At 37.7% G+C, this 27,857-nt stretch overlaps 1 protein-coding gene across 1 annotated transcript in view; it reads right to left on the minus strand.

The window, feature by feature from the left end:
* lsamp (limbic system associated membrane protein) overlaps positions 1-27,581 on the minus strand; it is a 721,293-nt gene extending 693,712 nt beyond the window's left edge. Inside the window, exon 1 of the mRNA XM_035534192.1 lies at positions 27,366-27,581. Within this exon, the coding sequence (XP_035390085.1) occupies positions 27,366-27,429 (64 nt within the window). The 5' untranslated portion in view covers positions 27,430-27,581. The remainder of the gene's footprint in view (positions 1-27,365) is intronic.
* Between the last annotated feature and the right edge of the window lie 276 nt (positions 27,582-27,857).

A 27,857-nucleotide genomic window follows, 5' to 3' on the forward strand; every position in this document is an offset into this window, starting at 1 on the left:
AATCCTGACCTACCAGGGCTAGTAAGACAGTATATTCAATAACTGAAAAATCCAGGATTAAAGATATTCTCATAAACATTCTGTAACATTCTATAAGATCACATGGCATATAATTATATAAGATCACATGGCATACAATCCAAACAAGTACAAACATACACACACACACACACACACACACACACACACAAAAAAAAACACAATAGCTTCAAATGTCTGAGGGAATGGAATGGGAGCTTTAGTGCAGAATTGTCGTGTTTGAGCAGCCTGGCTTCAATTCGCCATGAACCTTGAATTCCTTGAATTATGTATTTATATTTGTTAAGAGGAATAGAATGAATACCTATTGAATAAAACCACTTAGAAATGTCTTAATTAGGCTTTACTGATCCAAGACCAAGACCTTAATTAAGCTCCTATTGTCACGTTATGGCCCATCTCCCCAAACGTCTCCCTGTGTGTGGGTGTGTGTTCGTCTGCATGACCACGCCCTCCTTGTGTTTCACACCTGCTCCTTATTGTGTGTCGTTAGTGTGTATGTATATAAGTCCTTTGTCTACATACTAGTTTTGTCGTTGTTTGAACCAGATTAGCTTGCTAACCACGTCTTTGTCTATGTATATAATAAAACGTTTCGTTGTGTCAGACACAGCTCGTCCCCGCATCCTGCTTTGCCTCTGAACGTCACACCTATACATTCTTATTAAGATAAAGTGTTACCACTGATCCAAAACAGTTACTGAGTCTTCTCACCATATGCTAAGTGTTAAATCACAATAACTGTTGGAGTTGTTAATAAGCTGAAGAAAGTCATATGAGCTTCAGAAAATAAAGAAACAGAGAACAGTGCAGCTCACATTAGTGATGATTAACACCATACACCCACCAAAACATTAAAATTTCCGTTTATGAGTATTTATTTTCTTTAAATGATTGCTTTTTTTTTTTTGCTTTTTTTTTCTACACTAAAATCTAACCATAACCATTGTGTCACAATTGGCCACCCTCCTGGCATCTGTTTTCCTTTGCTTCCTGGGTGTTCCGTTTCTTGGTTTCGTTTTCTCCGCCCCTCGTCTGTTCCTAAATTCCAGTCCTTGTTTTGATTTCCCTTGTTCATATGTTCACCTGTGTCTGGTTAGTGCTTGGTTATTCAAGCCCTGTGTTTCGTTTCGCATGTGGTCGGTTATTTTGGTCATGTGTGGATTTGTCGTCCTTGTTTTATTTGTTTGCTTAGTTCGTGTGTTACTTTGCCTTAGTGTTTTCCCTGTATCTCTGTTTTATTTGCCCCCCTTGTTTTGTTTCCCGCGTTCTATAAAAACCTCCTACATCTGCATTGTGCCTCTCTTCCCTGTACATACGTTACTGTAACGCGGGGTGGCCTGAGTGCTGCAGGGCGAAGGGCAGAACGCACAGTCTCCAACGTCTGCGACGTACATTTATTAACATTTAACACAAAACACTAACGGCACTCACAAGAATCACACACGATTAATACAAACAAGAAAGGGTTAACACTAAGTACAAACGATAAACACGTATACATCTAACAATAACGAATACAACGTTTAACATCACCATTGACAATGACACACCGCATTAACACGTTACGTCAACAATGACCAATGATACTGCACACCCTGACATGGGTTTAAATACACAGATAAACAAGGTGCAGGTGTGGCCACAAACGAAGGTCCTCCCATTGTTCGTGGCTGGTCAGCGTTCGGTGACAGTTACACATTGGTCTAAATTAGCCACTAATGAAACTAACTTTAGGATTAATCCAGTCTCAAACTCTAACCACAAAGACACATACATATACTTATTTGTTTGTCAATAACATACTAAATGCCACACTGAATGCACTTTAATTAATTTTGTTACTACAAAAATATAGAAAAAAGCCACATGCATGTGCATACACACATAAACGAATCTGTACACACATATAAACACAATACTTTTCCAGTCACTGACACACCCAATTTTACAACAGTGAGGTCCTTAAACTGTCAGTATTTTACACAGATTTAGAAATCTTTGAACCTCTACTTAAAGCATTTAGTATTTTTAATTACTTCAGAATGATTGAAATGAGTTAATCTTTTCAGAGCATCCACTCAAATGATGTTGTATACCTGACAATATAAAACTTATATTCACAATAACAAGCTGTGCTTGTATGTGCATGTGTATGTGTGACTATCTAATATGTCTAATGAGTCAGCAATATGCTTCTACAAATCAGCAACACATCTTTACACCTCCGCAATCCAGTCTAATAAAGTAAGGCACAATCTCACCAAGTATGCATGACCATAAAGTGACCAGTTAGAAAGGTTCTATTTGCCTGACACAAAGTCTGATTGTGTTATACTAAAGGTGACATTTAGAATTGTCCACCAGCTAAGCATAAAATGTTTTATTTTTGTAGGATACCCTACTCTAAGATCTTAAATTAATTTAGCCTTTTTTCAGTACAAGGATTGATAGTTCTGCTTAGCTTTTAGCATAATATTTAGATATACTACACATAATAGTGATAGTAAAAAGTCTATACTGTCATATATTTGGGTATAATGCTTCATTTAAAATGTTATGGATTTAATCCACAGAGATTAAAATCCACACAGATGTTCCTCATTCATCATGACAATAAGGATCACCACTTTTCCAAAATGAAGGTTTGTTCACATTACATTACAAGGAAAAGGCTGTAAAGAATGTGCATTTGTATGCAATGTTGGTGAAGTCATAGAGCTCAAAAGTAGTTTGCAAAAGCTTCATAAAGATTTGAGGTAGCATGTGCTGCATCTGCATTCAAAGTGCAATAATACCTGCTATACTTGTTCATAGATTTACTATTGATCAGTATCAATTTGAAAGTACTTACAGATAGGTCAAGATTTAGTTCCACCTGAACCAATTTTCATTCAGTACTGAGAGTAAGAATAATTTTTAAACATTCTAAGATCTTCACTCTAGCCTGCAAAGTCACAAACAAAATCCAGGTAGACTCTTCCACTTTTATTTCCTTTCCCTGCCTGAACATTTTCCACCCAATTGTTATTATTTGAACAGCAGCCAGCTCTCCAGGGGAGGCTTAGACAGATTAAGGAAGACTGTCAGTTTGACCTTCTAAACAGTTTTATTTAGTAATTCTGTCATATTGGTTGATCTTTGCTTTATTTTTGCTGAAAGATATAGTGATTTGCCAGAAAGTTGGCAGTTCCTGTGGTGCAGGTGGCTTTGGGGTAGGTCAGGGCTTGCTTGCCAACACTAACTCTTCTCCATGTACTCTCTAGGTCTCACATGCAGACTTCACATAATTACAGGCACTGGAGAGCTCTTCCATGGTCCGTCCTGTCGAAAAGAGCTCTTGTAATCTTTTTAAATATGTCAAAAGAAGTAAACAAAGGGTTGGCAGTGGGCCCTGTGCTCTCGCATTTTGAAGTGTCAGTATGTCTGTTTGCAGTCTGCTGTCCCTCTTTGCAAATGTTATAAAAACATTCTCCTCTTCTGTTAGAAGACTCATCACTGTTCGAATCATACTTCCTCATCTCACCTCTATGTGGCTACACAGATACACACCAACAGGAACTGAGTTGGGCTTTAGAAAATAAATAGCAAACAAACAGGTGTTTAAATTTTGATTCAGGCTTCCATTATGATTTGTGAATTTCAATAACGCTCTTTGATAATGAGTGGCACTGGTACTTCTGCAATTTGTGAGTCATTATCCGCCCACCAGTGCCCGGAATCTGATTATCCCCACAACGGCATTGGCTTTAATAAGAGCACAGAGGCATTATAACACACTTAAATCTGGTGTATTCAGAGCATCTCCAGAGCCTTGAAAGTTCACAGTTTGAGGAAACACAAAGAGATTAGGGGTATCTATATTAGAGATTAGTGGTATCTATATTACAGATAGTGCACGTTGTCACTGAGCAGCTGTTGGGACAGGATAACAATGCAAATCACAACACAACTGCAGAACCAAGACATCAAAGCTCTTTATTGTTAGATGCACAAAGCAAAATGAAGTTCTTACTTGCATTACATTGCTCCAGACTTCAACAATATAACCTGGTGACAAAACAAAAGAGAAGTGCCACTACTAAACAGGATTAATACAAGACAGGACCATTATATCATTATATACAAACAGTTAATGCCTTGTATTATACTAACTTGGGAAATATGTTAAGCATAATCAATAAAGTGACAAATGTCAATTAGATGATATTCAGACTGTAACTGTATATACTATGTGAACTGCATGGGTGCATAACATTAGTGCCATTTGTGGTTTGAGAAAACATATGCAAGTTTAACTGTATGATTATGCAGTAGCTTTAGTCAGCTAATATAACACTAAGGGCCAAATTTAGTAAGCGTCCTGTGTAGGCTAATGCATTTTGCATGAGCAAAAGCAGTCAAAGCAGATTCATCGAAGCTGTCCAGAAGTCTTTTTGCATGTGCAGACAAGGATGCCACTGAGCTGCAGGTTTTTAGCACCTCTCACTTCATGAATATGCATTTTAAGGAGTGGCCTTGTTGAAGCACAAAATTAGGGGAGTAGGTTATGCAAATTACCAACATGCAGAGATTTACTAATGTGAAGGGAGTGGAAAGAATTGTGGAGTTTTTTTTATGCCACGCATGAGGAGGTGCAATTACTTTGTCTTCTGAATCTTGTGGTCCAATCACAATGATTTATTTTGTATATTCTGCAGAAGGAAGAAGGTTGCTTGATCAGGGTGACTAGTGTTTTTCAGGAGGGGTGCTTGGTACATGTCCAGCATTGTGGAGAGTACTGTGGTGGTGATTCTGTGAGCCATCTTCACCAACCTTTGTAGCACTCTGTGCTGGAACAGTATTTAATGTAGCTCGTGGGCATGAACTCCTCAGTGCACCTTCATCATTTTTCTTGAAGAACATGCTTTGCTGAGCTTTTTTAACTGCAGCACAGTTTCTGAGGTCGCTGATGGTCACCCCTAGAAATTTGAAACTGCTGATCCCCTCCACATTATCTCCTCTACATCATTCAGTGCAGACAAGGGAGTGGTCTGCCTTCCATCCTTGCAGCATGTGATCAGCTTTTAATCTTGCTGACATTGAGGAACAGGTTATTGTCCTGGCACCAGTGTGCCTGGAGTCTGACACCTTCACTGCAAACTGTCTCATCATTACTGAAGATGAAGCCTATGATCAGCATACGTTATGATAAAACTGCTGTAAGAATTAGTGAGGATGAGATAATGCTACCAGTGCTCACATACCAAAAGTCTAGAATCATGTTCACATCCTGGAGTTCAGTGATGAATTTGGATGGGTCAACAGTATGAATGCGGTATCTATGCTAATCTGCAAATAATAGCCCAGCATAACAATCTTTACTGTCCAGGTGTGCCACAGGATTCTAGATCACAAAGCATATGGACTTGTAGTCTGTAAGTCTGGGGCTGTAAATGTCCAGCAATGGCACATAAAAACAATAAAAAGAGTATCAAAGTAATGTTTAAAAATGGCCTCTATGTGTTAAAAGCTGTCACAGAACGCTCGCCTCCCATGAGTCACGTGGTTTGGCCAGCCACGTGCAGTAGGAGGACTTTCGTTTGTGGCCACGCCTGCACACACCTGTACCTTGTTTTGTCTGTGTGTATTTAAACTCACATCGGCGTGGTTGGTCAATGTAGATGTAATGTCTAAATGTAACATGTTAGATGTATCCTTGTGTATTGTGTTCATTTCACGTCAATCGTTTCTTGTTCATGTTTATCGTTTGTAATGCGTGTGTCGCTGTCGTTTATGTTATTAAATGTTCGTCCCTGTCGAAGAGTTACAAAAAGCAAATCACTTTAACCTTTATTTTCTATGTACTCCCCTTGTCCTCTGGGTCAGAAATTGTCTGCCTTTATGACATCTGAATTTTATCTTTTTTTTTTCATTGCATGAATTTAATCAAAGTTCAAAGATCAAAAGCAGCTTTATTGTCAGAAGAAACACATGTCACATGTGAAAAACTTAGTGTTTATCATTATAACAAATTGTTTACAAATTAAATTGTTTCATTTCTAAGTAAAAGACAATACATTTAAGTAAATGACAATACACTAATAATATTTATTGATTTAGAATCAGATATAAGCCCAGAAGATGCATAAACAATTATTACATCAAATTTACTGAACCACTATAAATTGAGAGGAAAAATATTATAAACATTCTGATAAATGCAGTGTATTATTTTTGGATTATTCTGTATATATAAAGCAATATGTCATTTGGTGTGTATAGGCATTGCAGATGTATATTTGACATTTGCAGCATTTGACATTTGTTTGTTTGACAGTCCTTCCTTGGGAGACAGATTTGGCATCTCTTCCTTTTACTTGCCCTGGCGAAATCTTCAGGTGGATCAGGAGCAGATTCAGCCCCCTGAATACCTCTCACTATTGTTGCACAGGCTGCTGTGTGGGGGAGGTGCTCCCTTTTTTTAAATATATGGGGTTACTAGTGCATTTCCCAGCTGCTCCAGGAACACCCTCCTCTTCTTAAGATTACCAAGCATCCAGGTAGGGTTAATCTCATTCCAGATAAGAAATGTATTCTAAGCAAACACATCGATGATGTTATAAAAGATGACCAGTGGCCAGCAGGCAGTCCTCCTCTTCTTCCTGTGACTATATATATATATTAGTCACTTTGTCCATATTGTCTACACCTCCTTTGTTTTGGTTATAGTCTGGTATAATAACTGGCTTCCTACCTTCACAATGGCTGATCTCAGCATCCTTGTGCAATGTGCTCATCAGGATCACATTTTTGTTTCTTTTTGGGAAATATGAAACAAGCATGGTAGTTGTCACATTGCTGCTGGCCCGAGTGCTGATGGGCATGGAGCAGGATGCACAGACTCCCTGGAGTGAAACATTTATTAACCAAAAACACGAACAATAATGGTAGCACTCACACATGACAGCGACAGACATAATGATACATTTAACTATACACAGGTTACACAACAAAGTTTAAATATAATGCATACACCAGCAGAGGATTAAATAGACAACGGTAACCCCTTGCAGGTGCCTGCATTTACAGAGGGTGTGGTTACAAATAGGGTGAACCCCCTTGCACACAGCAGGCCATACCACGTGACTTGGGGGGGGGGCGTCCCATGACAGTAGTGGGAGTGAAGGCAAACTTGTAAGAAAATAAATCTCTTGGCTTTGTTGTAAGGAGTGCAGCTGGGAGTTTAGGCTTGCTCTTTCTAACTGTGCCTACTATTTTTATTCAGTAGCTGTTGGCCAAGTTCATATGATGTAAAAAAAATTGTGACATGTAACATTGTGCCCCCTCAGACCTTCAGTCCTATCAAGAACAACATGCATCCCTTGATTCTTTTCTGAGGCTCCTCCTTTTGTCTTCCCTCTGTAAACTTGCATTTTACAAGTGTAGCTGGACTGTACATCACAGGCAGCCCAGATCTTGATTCCATACTTCGCTGGTTTGCTAGGCTTGTACTGCCTGAAAGGACATTTTGACATACCCATTTCATGCGAGAAAATGATGCTCTTCCAATGAGCAATGCTCTGACTTTGATAAATTGCATGATACAGTGTATGATATTTGACTATATTTGTGTGTGAGAGCATTACAAGTTCAAAAGCTCAAAAGGTATGTTTCTCGTGGAAAAAATATGTGCTCCCACAAGAAGGTGGGTCAGGTGTGAAGTCGGGGGATAGATAATACTGTAAACTCACGGGAAAGTTTTTTTTTTTCCTTTTCTTTTTCTTTTTTCTTTTTTCTTGAAGCATGTCTTTGTGATTTTCTCTTTCCCTCCCTGTTTGTATGAAAATGTATTAGGAATAATATCAATATAATGTTTTATATTTATAGGTTCAATATTTATAGTGTTTTTATTCTTTTTTTAGTTGTTATAAATTATTTAGTAATGGTTCAGTGTGCCTATAAATCATATAATAACTGTCAGGTCAAAAAAGACCCGAAGACAGTATTTGTGCCCTTAATGTGTACAGCTTTCATAAAAATATTTTATAAAGCTTTTTTTTTCACCTTTTCTAAAGGCATAAATATTTCAGGAAAAGTCATAAAATTTCTTTGCATAAAAATTGTTTAGGGTGTTTTTTCCACAGTCAAAAGTCAGAATTCATCTTCTTTTTTTTACCCACAAGACAACACTAAGGTTAAACATGAAAGATTCAGACAGCAAAACTCAACAGGAAATCATCAACTTGACACTTTTACTGAAATTCACAAAAACTCCATTTCCACTTAAAACTTTATAATGTATTTTACCCCAATATACCTAGTATAAGTCTAGAAGTAAAAAAAGAAATAAAATAAATACACACATACACACACATATGCATACATACATTAAGTCTGTGTGTTTGTGTGTGTATCAATCTTATTTTTTTTTAATTTCATAATGCATATCATTTCTATCAGTTTTCTATCAAAAAGGGATTTTTACTGAAAATGCTAATCTTTCAAACCTGGAATGTATCATCAATAAAATGTATAAATTACCTAATCTAATTAATAAGAAAAGACAGGTTGAATGAGACTCTAAGTGCATACCCAGTAGTCTCCCTTCAATCAGCCTAAAACAGTAAAAAGGAAGCACAAACAAGCTTCAGAAAATAAAGCAATATTAAATCAGTAGTGTGCCCTCTGGATATACCATATACTGACATTGTGGTTTGACGTATTGCTAACTGGAAAAAAAGGAATTCTCCTGACAGATCTCCAACTGCATGCATGAAAGTGACAAAATCTAGCCTGATACAGATATGCCATGTCAGTCCCCTGCAGTACACTTCCCAAACAGGTGGTTAGAATATTCCACTTAGAAGAATGGGCAGAAAGGGAGATCTGTTTTAAGGCCGTATATGAATGCTTTACTTGGTAAAAAAAAAAAAAAAAAAAAAAAAAAAAAAAAAAAAAAAAAAAAAAAAAAAAAAAAAATATATATATATATATATATATATATATATATATATATATATATATATATATATATATATATAATACAATGAGTTAATTTGCAATTTAATTGGCAAGTCTTACAAATTACAACAAACTACAGCAAAACAACTTTAAAGCTATATTAGATGAGTACATTGCACTGTTCTTAAAGCTAAAGCTTGGAATTGCCTGAAATTGCTGGCCATGCATTGTAGGCGTAATGTTCTGGAATTTGCATATGCTTCTGTCTGTCATGGTTTAGTAAGCAATTGTGAACACCACTGAGTTTTAATTGAAATTATTCAAATTATCATTCTAATTATCTGTCTTGTCAGACAGCTTGAAAATAATGCCTGGATCAAAATATATATATATTTTACCTTCTGCAGTTAAGTAGCCTTCTGCAGTTATGTTTGAAGGTGATGAAGATATGAAGTCGGTGCTCTCAAACAAGAAAACATTTTCAGTAACACTTCCTATGAACCCTGTATTTATAATGCATTATAAATGTATTTATAATGCATTGTATGGCATAAATGATGCTTTATAATGTCTGCCATACGCCTGTATAATTGTTCAAAGCAAGATTATATGACTTCATAAAGTTATAAAAAAATGATAACAAGAATATTAGAGAATATTAAAATATTAGAACATATTTAGACATATTAGACATATTATATTATTTTACAATTTCATGAAAAACATTAACTCATTTAGAAATTGATGGCAGCAATGCATCTCGAAAAAGTTGGGACAGGGCCATGTTTACCATTGTGTAACATTCCCTCTTCTTTTAACAACAGTCTGTAAACATCTGGGAAGTGATGAAACCAATTACTGGAGTTTTTGGTGCAGAATGTTGTCCCATTCTTGTTTTCTTTGCTATATCTTTCATTTCATGATGAGCCAAATATTTTGTATTTGTGAAAAGTCTGGATTGCAGACAGACCAGTTCAGCACCCGGACTCACCGGATAGATGCAGTAAGTGGTTTAGTGTTGTCTTGCTGAAATATTCCCTGAAAGAGATGCTGTCTGGATGGAAGCATATGCTGTTCTAAAACCTCTATATACTGTTCAGCATTGACATGTGCCTTTCCAGATGTGTAAGTTGCCCACGCCATAGGCACTAATGCAACCCCATACCATCAGAGATGCAGGCTTTTGAACTGTGCACTGATAACAGGCTGGGTGCTCCCTCTTCTCTAGAGTCCGCAGGATACGGTGTCTGTGGCTTCCAAAACAATTTTCATATCTCGATTAAATTGTCCACAGAACACTTTTTTTTTTTCCATTTTGCCTTAGTTCATTTTAAACTAACTTTGGCCCAGAGAAGACTGTGTCATTTCTGGATCATGTGACATGTAACTTTTTCTTTGCCTGATACAGATTTAACTTGCATTTGTGGCTTGCATGGCAAACTGTGTTCATAGACAGTGATTTCTGGAAGTGTTCATGAGCCCATGCAATGATTTCGAGTACATAATCATGCCTGTTTTTAATGCAGTGCCACCTGAGGGCCCGAACATCATGAGCATCCAATATTGACTGTCAGCCCTGTCCTTTATGCTCAGGGATTTCTCCAGATTCTCTGAATGTTTTGACGATATTATGGTGGTCTTCGCAATGTTACTCTGAGGATCATTTTTCTGAAATTGTTCCAAAATGTTTAGACATAGTTTTTTGCAGATTGGTGAATCTTTGCTTCTGAGAGTCTTTGCCTCTTTAAAATTCTATTTTTGTACCCACTCATGTAACTTAGTAGAAAACTGCTCCTCCAGCTGTTTTTTATTAGTACCACTTACTTTTCCAGTCTTTGGTTGTCCCATCCCAACTTTTTTGGAATGCATTACTGCCACCAAGTTCCAAATTAGTTACTATTTTTCATGAAATGGTAAAATGTCTCACTTTGAACATCTGATATGTGTTCTATGTTCTACATTCTAACAATTTCAAAGACAATGGTTGGTTCAAGAACAAGGTTAAGCAGCAGACACTGTGGACAACAGGCCTCAACTGTCCTATAAAAATAATGGCAAAGAGCAGCTGGGGTGAAGTGCATGGTGAGGATGGTTTAAAACAGACTCCTAGGGGTAGGTCTGAAATCATTCAAAACTAAAGCCCTTCATTGATGAGAAGCAAAGAAGAGCATAGAGAGACTTGGACAAGTCCATAATGACTGGACCCTAGAGGACTGGAGTAAGGTCATCTCCTTTGATGAGTTCAATTTTAAGTTTGTCCCTAGACCTGGTCGTCTGATGATTAGACTTTATAAACCCCGACTTTATGAAATCATATTCTGTTACTTTATTAGGTGTTATGTATGTAGCTGTAATTACATAACAGTAATTATAAGGCTTATGGCAAGCATTATAAAGCATTATATATTCCATAAACCACATTACAAAAACATTAATAATGCATTATACATACAGGATTCATAGGAAGCATTACATTTTCTTCTACAATAAAACGAGCAAATCATATATTTTCACCTTCAGACATACAAAGTAATTACACATTTCACTCATCACGACTTTATAAAAAACACCCAGTGGTGTGTTTTATGAGCATACTATTCCAAACTGCAATCCTTCTGTGGTCATGCACACACACACACACACACACACACACACACACACACACACACACACACACATATATATATATGCTTTGTACTTTATATGAAATACATATCCTTTTATGAGAATAGATGTCAGTGTTGAGAATACTATCAGGCTAAAGCCCTGGCTAGAGTACAAAAAAGACAGTAAAAGATGTGTGCATATCTAAGTGCTTAGTGAATCAATGGAGAGATTAGACTTCAATCTTTGTAGATACCCTATATCCTTCAGTTGGATTATTTATCACAAAAAACTAAAATATCATAATATGTTTAAATAAAACATATTTTACCATTTTAATGTAAAAAGTTGTAATAACCTGATATTATATATATCTGATATATGATTTTTCATTTAAGTACTCAACACTCCTTAACATACATATTTATCAGTTGATCTCCACAAGTAATAAGCAACAAATATAGTTTTCTATGTTATAGCAGAGACACTGGCAGGCAGGGTATTCAATGCTGTCTGTGGGGGCAGGACTGGGTGTCTGTCAGCCAGCAAGAGTGGGCAATGGTACCATGTATTGTCCCACCCTTAATGAGCAACCTATAAAAATAAATTCAGCATCATTATAGTAGCATGCTATAGGTCATTGTGCTGTAATTTGAACATGCACAACACACAATAGCCTCTGTAGCTGTTCTCTACAGAGTCCACTGTGTCCTTAGCATGAATCTGCATCAGGGCAAAGCACTTGGACCAAGGAGCAGAGATGATGAGATTGTTGCTGAAAGGAACATCTGAATCCTTTCTCCTCATGACTGATGCATTTGGATATGCACTCCTGTGCACATCGAATCACATCAGATAAGACACCCTGGCAGAAAGCCACAAAGCTGCAGCCTTCGGACCCAGAACTATGCCTAGCATTCTGAGTTGCTTTGCACTGAAAGATCACAAAATGACTTGCATATCATATTCTCAGTACAATGGCAGTCCTTGATGGGAGCCTCCATCTATATCAAGGTGCATTTTTGCATTACTAGACCAATTGTTTACAGCTGGCAGAACAGCCCTTCCAGTGCAAGTCAAGCTGCACTGCCTCAGGCAATAACACACAGAATGACCCGCTGCAAAAAGACCATAACTAAATGAATCTGACATGTAAAGGAAAGCTGTAATTAGGCAAAGCTCTTTCCATTGCATGGTGCGATGGAGGAGCAATGCAAGGTTAAGAGGAGACAACGAATGATGACCATGTCCCCACATTAGCAGAGACACCAGGTTTATTTCAGAAACCTGCAAAAGCACATATCTGCAGAAAACGTTTCATGCAGCACTGAAAAATTCTGAATATAGCTGGGTTTCAATCTTTGATCTTAAGGACATGTTTCATTTTTGTACTTTACTTATGAATATCAAATTAAAAGCACATTTCTTCACATACCTTATACAAGTTTTATTAACTTGAAGCTGAAAGAGCAATGATCATCAATTTTAGCATTGCAAGACATTTAAGGCCTGATTCAACAATGTGCACACCTTTTTGGGAAACAAAGTTGCTTAAACTGGGTAAAGGACTAAACGTGAAGGGCCTCTCAGTTCCTACAACTAACAGTGTAGCTCCTCCCAGATCCTATAACTAACAATGAAGGACCTCCTGGCTCCTATAAGTAACAGTGAAAGACCTCTCAGCTCCAATAACTAACAGTGAAGGATCTCTCATCTCCAATAACTAACAGTGAAATACTTCTCAGATGCTATAACTAACAGTGTAGGAGCTCTCAGCTCCTATAACTAACAGTGAAAGACCTCTCACCTCCTATAACTAACTTTTCATAAGTGGACAGATGCAGATACAAAAAAAATTATATATATATATATATATATATATATATATATATATATATATATATATATATTTTTTTTTTTTTTTTTTATTATTTTATTTTTTTTTTCTTTTGTTTTTTTGCAGTACAAATGTTGAAAAAACTTCTGGGTACCAAACCTATTGTGTTCTTGACATTAGGTTTCTTGCCATTACAGTGGTCTTCTAGATATTACACTATGTGTTTGAGGCTTATACATGTTCAGTCCTGTCACTGTTGATCCAGTGAAAACATATGGGACCAGGTCTACTTCAGCAGGAGTAGAGCAGTGTCAGTCATCTTGGGAAAGTTCTCACTGTGCAATCTATTCCTTGGTATAACTATTAAAATCATTTGAATAATTACAAACTATTAACCTGTGTGTGAGTGTGTGTGTGTGTGTGTGTGTGTGTGTGTGTGTGTGTTTGCGTGTTTGCCTGTTCCACATAACTGTGTCAACTTGATATAGCAAAGGTAAAAGGTGTCTGTAGAATAGCTGGTGTGTAAATAAGGCAACCACATATACCTTTCATCTCATTCAGCATTTATTCTTCATTTCCTTCTCTCTCTGACTAGGGCTGCACAATATATTGCTTGTAAATCATTATCACAATACTGTCCTGTGTGATATTTGTATCGTAGAAAGAGACGTCTGACTTTATTTTCACGTATGCTTTCATGTATGTCCATCGAATCTCTGATTTTCCTGAGAAGTGTCCTGTGGATGAAGGATCTTTGTCAAAATAATGTTAATATATTCTATTAACATTATACATTATATTTTCAAATATAATTACTATATATATTACAATGTCATTCATAAAAATGCTACTCTTTAACCATGTCACAAGATGGATTCATCACTATGTTTTACACACCACAATCTACCACAGATTGTACTGGCAATAGTTAACTATATTGCTGTAATATACTTTTGCCATGCAGCTCTTCTCTACATGCCCCTTTCAACTGTTAGTATGATAATTATCTCCACAAGGGAATATTTTACCTGGTTAAGGTTTTGACTATTTTACCATCGATTGCAATATTTATCACAAAAGCCTAAAATATCACAATATGACCGACATTGCTCAATCCTGTTTCTCAGTAGAGCTAAATGAACAATAGTCTCTGAATAGGTGAACAAACAATGATGCTGATCTCTTTCTGTGACAGAGGAACCATATTTAATTGAGGAGCCATATTTAATGACAGAGAGCATGAGTGGGCGACTGAGCAAGAGAGAGAATGATGTAAAATGGGATGGTGAAAAACAGTCTGATGTTGCCTTGTATGGAGCATTGTGGGAGATGTAGTTAAGTTTTTCTCTTATTCAGCACTTAAGCAACTTATATATTTATCAGTATGAGAGTATGTGTACTTACCTGGGGATCAAACCTAAGAATTTTCCTGCTTTATCTAATGAGAATGTCACCAGGGAATAGAAATATTTAAGAGTATGTGAATAACATAGAGTTAATGTCACAGAATGCATGCCTCCTGTGAGTCATGTGGTTTGGTCCGCCACATGCAGTGGGAGGATCTTTGTTTATTTGTAACCATGCCTGCACACCTGCACCAGGTTAATGTTTTGTCTTTGTGTATATATACCTGTGTCGTGGAGTGCAGTTCTGTCGGTCTTTGATATGTTTGGTTTTGTGCATGTTTGTCTCTGTATATGGTTGCTCTTGTTCACACTAGTTATATGTATGTAGATTTTCACCATTTATGTCATGTGTGAGTGCCATTGTTGTTTTTGTTATATGTTAATAAATGTCTTTCCACGTCAAAGGAGTCTGTGCGTCCTGCCCCTCGCCCTGCACTCAGGCCTTACAGTTAAATTACATCCCTTACCCTGAGACCTGAGAGAGAGAAATGCATGAAGTTTGTAATGCTACCAAATTAATAAAAACAAACCAGAAATACTAATTGTGGACAGTCTTTCATGTCAACTGCAGTGAACCTTTCAAATATAAAAACATGTTGCACATTATAAATTAAGACTTTGGGCATGGCTGTAGCAGCATGGTCTCTTCATAAAAAAAAGTATGTCTCATTAATTATATATATATATATATATATATATATATATATATATATATATATATATATATATATATGTGTGTGTGTGTGTGTGTGTGTGTGTGTGTGTGTGTGTGTGTGTGTGTGTGTGTGTGTGTGTGTATAAACATAGCACAGTAGACTATTCAAAGTACAAAATTTAAATGCATTACAAGCATAGTGTGTCTCCTTTGACCCACGAGAATGTACCTCCCCCCAAGGGTTTCTCTAAGGTATAAAGAGTTGTGACACTCTCCTGTATGAAAGGGAGAAATGAGAAGTGGAGCTCTGTAGAAAGAACAGCAAAAGAAAAGAGATGGTGTGAACCTGTCTGATTCTGACTACAGAGGAACAGAAACAGACTGATAGAACCATTCATGATCAAAGCCTGTTCCTTCCCTAGGAAGTGAAGGGAGAAGCACACTGGAAGCCTCAGCGCTGTAATGAATATCAACACATTCGATTCGAACATCGAACATCAAGCAACTAGTAAAAGCAATGGCTACTTCTGCCTTCAAACATGATATAAAATATAGGGGAAAAATGCATTCTTTTCAAAGGTGACTTCCTTGTTATAACCAGCAGTGTGTGATTGCATGTGAAAAATAATGAAATGTGATCTACTATATTCAAGCATATTTACTTAGATAAATAGCTACTTTATTTCATAAGATAAATATTGAAACTCTAAAGGAAAATCCTGACATTCTCTCTCTCTCATGCACACACAATACATGCTTGAACCGTGAACTGATGGAAGTTACATTTAATGAACCGGGCACATAAAAAAAATAAAAAATCTCCCTCAGTCCTCATCAGCAAACCCAGTTTAACGGTACTCCCACTTGTAAGAAAGGGACTATGCACAGCAGAGCAATCTTCAGGGCTGGTTTTTCCTGTACTCTTTCTTACCTGGATGTGGTATGATTCATGGTCATTTATGACTTCCAATCTTAGATTTGTAGTACCAATAATGAAACTATCGACATTCCACACAGGGCTCCAATATCCTAAAATCATTGTAGCATTAAGATCATCTTAAATGAGACATAGAGTGTTCAGAGTGATACTCTATCATTTATCCTTAATCTTTGTTTCGTGATGCTTTGAGAAATCCAGGTCAGAACATTGGTTTAGTTTGTTTCTTTGTAATCTACAGTAATGAGACTCTCCATTGTTGGCTTTTCTCCACTTCTCATAAAAAATCCTACCGGAAGCAAAGGCTAAGCAAATTCATTTGGCGGGTGTCTCGTGCTAATTTTCAACCCTGTTGTCATGGTTGGTCCATCCCATCATCCATGTTCCATGGTTTCCATGTCATGTTTCTTTTTCCATTACGTTCCAGTCCTTGTTTTCGTTTTCACCGTTCATGATTTGCATCTGTGCCTTGTTTAGTGTTCATTAGTTCATGTATTTAGACCCTGTCTTGTTCCCTTTGTCTTGGCTGTTCTTTGAATGCATGTTTGGATGTTTTTGAAAACCTGTCTCTGTAAGTTTGTACTCTGTGCCTTTGTGTTTATCCTAGCTTTCGTGTTTCTTAGCCTCTAAGTTTATCCTAGCCTCTGTTATTGCCTACCTTCCCTGTTTGCTTTCATGTGTTTTAGGTTTATCATGTATCCCCATAATCTCTGTATCGGTAAACTGACCCTGGACTACTCTGACGACTACAACTTTAGATTTGCCCCAAATAAATATCGCTCTTCTCCACACATCCATCCGCCTCCTCACCACTCATCGTTACACCTATTGTGTAGGTACATATGCACTTAGCCTAAACAACAATGTCACTTCATACCATAAGTAGGGCAATGACACCAAAAAGGCAGCCATCTTGTTTTCAGTCATGACTAAAAGGGGTGGCCCAAATTACCTGTTCATCACTTTATAATCTCTACCAAAACCCAACAAATAAATAAATAAAATAAGACTACCTAAACTCCTCCTGTAATATAAGCATGACCAGAGTTAACACTTGAATTTCAAGTTAACGATTCATTATATATTAACTAAAGACTGACAATAACTGCAGAAGTTCACCATACTTAACTGGGGTCACACATTTACAACCATAGCTCAACCAGACTCTGCTTCAGAAGCTTCTCAGGTGACTCAGGCCATAGAAACCTCATTAAAACCTAATTTTAAAAAGGTCAATAAACTAAATGGACATAAGCACATCCTAAGCAGCCCTGGACTTAATTTAATTTCTATGTATGATAGTTGTTCTGAGGCTCTGAAAGCAAACTCTTGCTAGAAAGCTAAACTACTGCAGCTTTAAATGAGATGCAAATAGACTTACAGAAACATGTCCCTCTAAATATTCCATTATAGTTTGATATTTGATCATGGACCAACAGTGACAGTTAACTGCTGCAGTGGTGGGAAAAAAATACTTATTATTGGCTAGTTAATGCATCTCACTGACTGACTAATGGACAAATTAATGACTATCTAATTAATCAGTCTGTGACTGGATTACTGTTTTCTACTGACAAACAGATCCAATAAGTGCATTTACTCCACATATGAAATTCACACACACAACCACACACACACAAATACAAGATAACTGTAGTGATGTAAATATGACAATCTTCAGATGAACGAAGCAATTTGCCAAAGTGCAGAAAAGAATAAATCTCTCAGATGAAAATAACTTTCCCTCCCAAGGTCCATTCCACTGTTTGTTTTCACTGATTTAAACTGCTGCTGTCAGGAGCACATGGAAAATGGATTTCAAAGAGCCAAGGACATGGATGAGAAAGAAGAAATTGAAAAGATAAGGCTGCAAACAAACAGCTACAATGACAGTAGCTTACAGTGAAATCAAAAGTCTGCCATTCCTTACATTATTTAAGCAAACAGTAGTCCTTTTTAACAGAAGGGTATTACATGATTGCATGATTATGACCAAAATGACAATCATGATTTTATTTTTTTTTATCAGTATTGAGATCAGAATTATTTGAGATAATGATTATAAGTATTATTCACTGACTTTAGGGACAAAATATTGTTATTGCATTTTCACATTTATATAAACCATGCACTGCTTTCACTTTCATATTTTGCCACATTCCTGCTAATGTAAAAATCTTTCTATCAAAATATTCACCTGAATTCAGTGCTTAGATGCAGAATATAAATAAATATTTACCAAAATGTGTTATACAAAATGAATCAGAAGAGCACTGCTTTCACTTTCACATACAGTGGTAGATTCCAGCTAATGTACAAATCTTTACATCCCTAGCAAAATGAAAGGAAATCTGTGTGACCAGTGAAATTAATTATTTTCTTACTAGGAAGACATCACTCTCTATGTACATGTTACCTTAGCCACTGGACTTCAAATGGCAACTACATGAGAGACATTGTGGCATGACTAATTGAAAAGCTTTTTTCAAGGCTATCCTTCAATTAAAATCTCACAGCAAGGTTAGCCAAATCCATTTATAAATCTTAGTTAGAAAGTCTGTAAGATGGACTATGCCTGGCTAAGAACTAGCCTGTTGCACACATGCAACTTTTGTTTTGCCAGCTGTATTTGTACTGCTGAGCTGTATTTGAAGTCCAAATAACAATATAATTTAATCGAAAATATATGTATATATACACAGTCATGTGAAAAACAAAGTATATCCTCCTTGCATTTGATGGTTTTATGTACCAGGACATAATAAAAACTCATCTGGTCCTTAGAATGTCTTAAAATTAAGTAAATATAATGAACAACACAACAAAAATGAAGCCAAAATGGAGAAGCCATGTGTGAAAACCTAACTCTATAACTTTTAGAACCATCTTTAGCAGCAATAATTAACATTAATAATTTATCACATCATTCTGGAGGAATTTTGGCCAACACTTTATTACCACATTGCTTCAGTTCATTGAAGTTTAGAACATTGTTTCAATTCATTGAAGTGGGCATTCATTTATGCACAGCTCTCTTAAGGTCCCACAACAACATTTCAATTGGGTTGAGGTCTGAACATTGACTGGGCCATTGCAACACCTTGATTCTTTTCTGTTTTAGCCATTTTGTTGGAGATTGGCTGGTGTGCTTGGGATCATTGCCCTGTTACCTGACCCAATTTTGGCCAAGCTGTCACTGTTGGATAGATGGCCTCTTCTTATGAATTCAAATTCATTCTGATTGCAATAATTATTGAAAATAAGGTGAGCTGAGTACATAATTTTACATCATGTTGATAGAAAACAAAAGACAAATGAATGGACCCACACCAGGCAAAGTCACCCTGCTGCATATACATCCTGAAAGTAGATTACAGGACAGAGGGGCAGCAGCTATAGTATAAAGCACTGGACCAGGTCAGACCAGAAAGATTGGGTGTGGTCATTTACTCTCAAATGGCAATAACAGGAAACAGCCAGAAATATAATCCAAAAGACAAGATGTAAGAAACTGAAAGACAGAAATGAAAAGCTGACAGGCAGTAACACTGAATAAGCCATATCTGTGTCATTCTTCATATTTAAGAACCACAGAGATAATAAGAGATTTTTTAAGCACCATTCACAGCACTTTCAACTAAACCGACCCTCCACTATCTACTATTATATACTGTACATGATAAAATCAATGCAGAGGAAACAGTTCCATAACTCATCTCATTTACACATATCCCTTCTGGTATTAACTGATTAAAAATCCAAAAGATCCTGGCTTGACTGCTCCACTGGTATCCACTGGTATCCACCTTTGTGTGTGTGTGTACAGAGTGGAGTGCTGGAATGAAAATGATGACAGATATTCTTACAGATACACATGCACACACACACACACACACACACACACACACACACACACACACACACACACACACACACACACACACACACACACATACACACTCATGGACACACATGCATGCACCCCCACCACCCAACACACACACACACACAAACACACACACACAGAGGTCTTAGCCAGGTCAATGTCCTGTCAGAAGAATGCTCAAAGCACAGGGGAGCAAGTGACAGAGAGAGTGAAAATGGACAGATGCAGACACACTCAGCAGGATACAGAGTGGACACCTGACATTGTCCTATCTGAGAGGGACACAGGAAATGATGTCACCCTTTTCTCATATTAGATAAAATAGGATATATATAGTATAGTGAGTTTGATCTAGCCACTTTGCAAACATCACAAGGTATATTTTAAGATGCACCATCTTATAAATCTATTGTGAATAATTTATAAGAACATCAGAAGGCTCCATCAAAAATGTATTTTTAATTAATGTTCCGGTTCACTTGTTAAAATGTTAAAATAACAAACAAGAAAGATTGAAAGGGTATCCAAGTGATGCAAATTGCTCAGGATTTACATGTAATTAATGAATAGGCATTGTTTTTGCAGTAATTTATAACAGCCTCTCAGGGATACAGAAACATTAGAGCACTTGTTGAGGTGAACATGTTATTTTGAAGAAAAATGTTATTATGAAGAAAAATGCTATTTTTTAAATTACATTTTATTTTCATTTTATTTATATTAATGAGTCCTAATATAATGTTCAGGCCTATGCAGTATGGGAATAAATTCTATGCTTTGCATGACAGGCAGCGCTAAATCATATAGTAAACTGTTTGGATAATATATGTAGAGACAGAGTGAAAAGTTAAGTGAAAGTGAATAGGTCTAAACTATAAACCTTCTACACTTTTTTTACAGAATGACCACTTTCTCCACTATGCTTTTATAATCAAACTGCTCTAACCAGTGGCACACTCCAAGTCTAAATGGAACTTCCATGAGCAGTAGAATGTAAAGTAAAGACCATCAACCAAGCTGAAATAGTCTTATAAAAACATGATACATTCCAAGACTTTCTGTGTACATAATCAGAACTATTGCAAACAGGGATTCATAGATGCTGTTTAAATGGTCTGAACACAAACACAACACCTACACTCACCCCCTGCCCCCCCCCCCATACATACACACACACACACATACATACATACATACACACACAAACACATACATACATACACACACAAACACATACACACACAAACACATACATACATACATACACACACACACACACACACACACACACACACACACACACACACACACACACACACACACACACACACAGAGACTTTCTAAGTTTCTCAGCGGTCTCTGTGGAAAGATACTGCTGCTCTGCTTTCTCACAACAGAATGCCAGCACCACAGGAAACTTGCTGCAGAGAGTGCCAAGGACACAAACACACAAACACACACACACACACACAAACAGAGAGAGGGAAAGAAACAGGGAGAGACAGAGAGACAGAGAAAGAAAAACACTACTACTTTTGGAAAGACAGAAGCAAGTGGAAGGCTCAGCTGGCACACCATGGCCCAGTTACATAATACATGTAGCATAATGTGCTTCTCACGGTCTTCAGGTTACGTAAAAATACAAAGATAAAAACACCCACATCTTTGCCATGCAGTAAACCCAACTGGGCATCTTTAGAGGAAAACAGTGCACACATCATTCCAGCCTATTACAGTTCATTTAACTGCAGTGAAAGAGGATTAGTCTCAAAAGTAGCAGGAAGCATAGCAACCAGCCATGAACAGCTCTGGTGGTGGAGGGCTTTATGTGGTTGCTCTCTGACCGTGAAGCTATTGAGCACCACAGGGAGTTTCCTAAAGACAACATTCCCCAGCTCGTAAGCTAACTCTGAAACAAATCTACCAAAGACTGTTTTACACAGCAGGTAACTATAGCAACCTCTATCCATCTTGACAAGTGTTTTGACAGCACTACCTGTTTCTGCAACTGTAAACACTCTTAGATAACTCAGAGTTCCATGATGGAGCTGAATTAAACTTTAACTATGAGGAAATATCAGAAAATATCAGAAACTTTAACTATGAGGAAATATCAGAAATTTTTATGAAGATGCTGGCCTTTTTTACCTGAGTCTTTCGCACTCAAAAAAAGAAAAAAAACAAACAAACATGTACCATGTCACTGGAATGAGCCAAGAATTCCCACATAAACCAATTAAAGATTCTTCAAATAGTCCACCCTGCCAGAACTGTCTCCCAAGAGATTCCCAAAGGCAACTCTGGACTCAAACCATGACATCACTGAAATTGTTAGCTTCAGCTGACAGGGGGCACTTGTTCCATCTACTAACACATGCGTCCTGTCAGGAGGGTATGGAGCAAGTGTTTCAACTCGAGTGTGCAAGCAGTTCAATACAAACATGATTATGTCACCTACAGTGTCAGTTAGACATGCCAGTCTCGCCATGGTGTCGAAAAGAGTCAGATAGCACACTCTGGAACACAATCTGAGGATTTCCCTGTTTTGTTTTGGGGTTTTTTTCATATCTTTCTCTTATGTGTGCACCAAGAGTTCCAACTGCAAATTCAGTAAAAGACCTAAAAAGGCAGTGAGCAGAGAGTAAATACTTATAAGTATATGGTCATGGTATAAGTATATGTTCACCTTGTATTAAGGTGTTTTGAGGTCAAAAAACCTCAAAACACATGAATAACACAAAGTATTACAGTGCATCACTACCTCTTTGTCATTAGGCCAATATTTAAAGAGGTTTTAATTCCTTAATCCATTCTTAAGATTGTTATCCTGTATTCTTCATGGTGTCTTTTGAGTCTCTGGACTAATCCGTGGAAGCATATTAGAGTGACACCTTTACTAGGACAATGTCTGTCCCATTTTAGCAAACCTAATAGTCTACTAATTCCACTAGAGCATTGGGATTGAGCGGATTTATAATAGGAATTCTAACACGATTAGTGCTGAGGAGAACACACATTAAACTACTTAACAGCAGTAATTCAGAATTAGAAGGCACAAATTAAAAACAGCACAACACATTTTTTATATCATCTTTAAATTCCAAATGGGCTGATTGATGCGTAACATGATAAAAACACATCTCTCTCACTCATGATGGTTTGTTACACAACATATGAATAGTAATAATGGGATATTATAACACCTAGACATAAACAAATTCACCAAATGTATTGTACAGTGCTTCCTAGGGATGTTGGTTGACACTTCTTAGGCCTTAGTGGATTTATAGTCTCCTGATTGTCAATTTACAACCGGCAGAATTACTATTATATTAATTCATTTATACATCTAAATTTGTCTGAAGCGCTACCTGTATTCAGGTCTGGCACAGTGAACAGTCTGTTATGATGTGTAGTGACGTGAGGCAGCACATGTATGGCAGAGATTTGTTAAGGTTTATTAAGGTTACTAAAGTACAAAGTCATTAACCCAGGAGTCAAACCCATAGGCAAAGTCAAAACAGGAAACTAAGAAACCACCAAGACCAGATGGGACAGGAACAAGAAAACACCACTTTTAATATCGGAAGGCCACCTCCTTGTGTTTCTGTTAAAGCAGAATAAGTGCAGTCCATGCAGAGCTCTGAAGCTGCTTTATAGTGACTCGCACATTCTTGTCTCTTGATAATGCCAGGGTACAAGCATTTGCAATAAGCCTCATATAAACTCGCTTTCTCTCTCTATCTCTATCTCTCTCTCTCTCTCTCTCTCAGTGCCATAGTAATGCAAGCTTGCCTTGATGGTGATGAATTGTGCCTTTGGAGCTACTTAACAGCCTTAGAGGGAGCCAACCTTTTCCATAGAGAAATTAATGGTGGACATATATAACACACTCTTGCCCTGCCTAAGCCAATTCATCTAACAAATGAGCATTATGTTAATGCAATCTGCAGGGTAATTTATAATTAGAGGAGGAGTCTGGACAGTGTCATCAGTAGAAAGACTAAGTCTACTGAAATCAATGTTACCTTATGACAGATTAACTGACTGACTGATTTAATTAATTGACCGATTCATTGATCAATCCAATAACTGATCTGTTCAAGCCTTTTATGTTCAGTGTTCTTATTTATTTAACACTGCCACATGCAGCAGTAACACATACAGTTTGCTAAAACACCATACTGTTAGGTAGCTGCTGAACGGTTAACTAGTGTTCATCAACACATGACACATAGGGATAACACATGTGATTTATTATTACATGCAGCCACACACTCATATGCTGTGCCCAAGACCTCTAGTGATTTCACTCTCAGCACTCTTACATAGTCATGCAATTACTCTAATTTCTATGATTGGTTTTGTGAGCTCCCAGTGTGTGAATAGATGAGTGAAAGAGGAGGAAGGACTGATGATTGTGCAAACCATGGGCCCCGAGCTGGGAAATCCTGTGTGGCCATGTGTGTAAATGAGCACTTTATTCGGACGCCAGCCTAAATGTAATGCAGTTGCCATGGTGCAAGAGAGCCTCCTAGTGCTGACTCCTGACACTGCATGAAAATAAAATGATGTGCAGCAGCAATGAAAAGGCTGAAAAAGACTTTTAGATCAGATCCCTTACTACTGCCCAATCTCTTACTATTCTCTCATCTCTCACATAACTTCTCTCTGCCTTTCATCTCTTAAACTTCTTCCTATTTAATCCACCCCTCCAATATATTGTTGTGTACAAAAAGGCTGCTTGAATAACAATACTATCAACTGCAAAATCATATAAAACATAACTCAGTACATAAAGAAAAGAAAAAACAATTAAAAAGCAAATATCACAATCAAAAAAGCAAAAAAAAACACAATCAAGAAACAGCAGCAGTCTCTGAGGATTACCTTTGTGTTCCCTCATGATGGCACATGTCTGCACTGTGCACTTTAGTAGGGGTAATCTTAGACTTGCAATCCTTTGTTTTCACGGGACTAAAAACAGCCCATGAGCTGCCCTGACTCCTGATGTTGGCTTTATAGACTAAGCCGTTTCAATAAGCACATTCGAATCACAGTGCTCAGGGTGCTCTCTTTAGTTTGGCACATAAATCAATGAGGCTAATTAGACACAAATACCCCCACCAAGGCAAAGACATAGATAAGCTGCATCACCAACATCTTCAAGCAAACACAGGAATATGTGTAGTGGCTTCACATTAGAAGTCAGCGTCTGATTGATTGATTGAGCAATTGATCAATGTTGATGCTGATAAGCAATAAGCAAAATCACATTCCTAAGAAATAACAATAGCAAAGCTGCACATTTGTTTGTACTTGATAATTGATAATGATAATTAGTATTAGTATAATTGCCAAAGGACCCTATTGTCTTGTTCTGCAAAACGATGCACAATACTGTTTCTTGTTTGAATGAAACCTGTCTTTTATAATCCTCTTGTGGTTTAGGGAATCTGTACTTGTGCAGATAGCAATCAGAGGAAGCCACTCTCCTTTCATCTGCAGACAGGCCACTGCAGCGGAGCCAGCCACGTGCCAGACCAGAGGCACTGTCATGTGTCCTCTCTCCAGGCAGCCAGGAGGTGGATCAAAAGGGTCTGCCAGGACGCACGGGGCCCTGACACACCGTCACGCGGCCGCAACCCCCCAAAGTCAGGGTTTTCACCTCTGCAGGCAGGATCGAGCCTGACTGGAACACTGGAGCACAGAGCCAGTCAGGCTAGGACCCAGCGAGCAACAGACTTATCCACAAGCCCTGAAAGGTCACATCAGCGTGGTGGGGAAACTGGCAGCTTCAAAAGGGATTCGCTTAGCTGAAGCCTCTCTTTACGTAGAGGACTTAAATGTGAGCTGAAGCTTGAAACCCTTACAGTTTTAAGTCCATCCAGACACCTAAGCACCTGTGTCAGACATGGGACGCTAGTCGCTTGAAACATATTTGGATATATGAAGTCAAGAGTCAGTAAGGACACAACAGCCCTATTGCTGAAGCAACACCTGCAGTGTTTAATTAGCACCTACTGTGTTCATTTGGATTCCAGCTGGACATGAATGCACAGTGTAAGTGTCAGTTCAACACTGGAGACTTTCCCTGCCATGACTTGGGTTGTTGTAAATTCATTCAGACAGCCAAATTCTCTGTTGTGGGGTTCTAATTGTGTATGGGCAATGGTCGGTAGGATGTATCCAAGTTATGCCTCAGCCAGCCAAACCCACACAGTAGGGTTTTTGCGTTCAGCCCCCAGCAAAAGTGCAAACTCAATGCCTACCACACAGACATTGGCTGAGGCTTTCTAACACTGTGTTCCTTGTCCAATCTAATGGGCAAAAATCATCATCAACATCATCAATGTCAAGATATAGCAACAGCATTCCACAACAGTTGCCACTCCACAAAAAAAACAAAACAAAACAAACAAAAAAAAACCATCCTACCAGGATGGAAATCCACACCCCCAATGGTGATAGTCACTTCCAGCTGGTCTGGTTATTATATTCCATGAAATATATATTATATTCCATGTCAGGTAGGAAATCTACACTCTGGGCTATAGAATTTATATATTTATATATTTCTATAAATATATATATTCTCTCTCTCTCTCTCTCTCTCTCTCTCTCTCTCTCTCTCTCTCTCTCTCTTTCTCTCTCTCTCTCTCTCTCTCTCTCTCACTCAGTCTCTTGCTCTCTCTTTCTGTTTCTCTCTCTCCCCTCCAAAACCAACACGGGGCTATCCCTCAAAGGGGCTCAGATCTAGTGACTACCACCCCCAATAACATCAGCATTTGTGATGTTAGTCAATCATTATCTACTACCAATAAAAAATGAAATAAATCATATTAACCAAGAAGATTGGCAACAGAATACACGCAATGTTAGTAGTGTAAGGAAATCGAATGTGTATGGTTTTAAGGATAAGCACTGTTATGAATTTACTGTATGTTAAATCTGTCCATAAATACAATTTTCCCTGTAAACTATTTTGCAAAAACAGTTCACACTCACTTAGAAAACAACCATCACGACCAGAGTATCAACCACAGTATTAGTCCTACCTTGAAATGCGAAGAGTACAAACAACGCCGGGATCCAGATAGTGTGTATCCAAAAGCAACTCATTTCGTCCTCCTGCGAATTAATAAGCCTCTTTCGTACGGTGTCGTATCGTGCTAAGTTCTCCGGGTAGGACGTGTCAAATTCTGCTCGTCGTCCTCTTCTCTTCTTGGTTTTCAGGTAGAAGCGATGCTCCGACCGCGGGCTGCTCCGACGCTCCTCTGTCCGGATGCTGCGGTGCACTCACTAACTAGAGAGCTGAAAAGTGCGATTCAGTCGCTGGTCCCCTCCTGATCATTTGCAGTGCTTTGCTGCCACCTAACGATAACCGAACCGTAAGATAATTAATTATGACGGTCACGCAAACCGCGACTCCTTCAGTAAACTGCATGCATTTTTAAACGCCCCTTTGACCATAGTTAATTAGATAGGTTCGTGAATATTTTTTTAGTAGACTTTCCGATTTTAAAATAAATAAATTATTAATAAGGAAA

Source organism: Electrophorus electricus, chromosome 15, assembly GCF_013358815.1.
Source record: "Electrophorus electricus isolate fEleEle1 chromosome 15, fEleEle1.pri, whole genome shotgun sequence".
Taxonomy (NCBI): Eukaryota; Metazoa; Chordata; class Actinopteri; order Gymnotiformes; family Gymnotidae; genus Electrophorus; species Electrophorus electricus.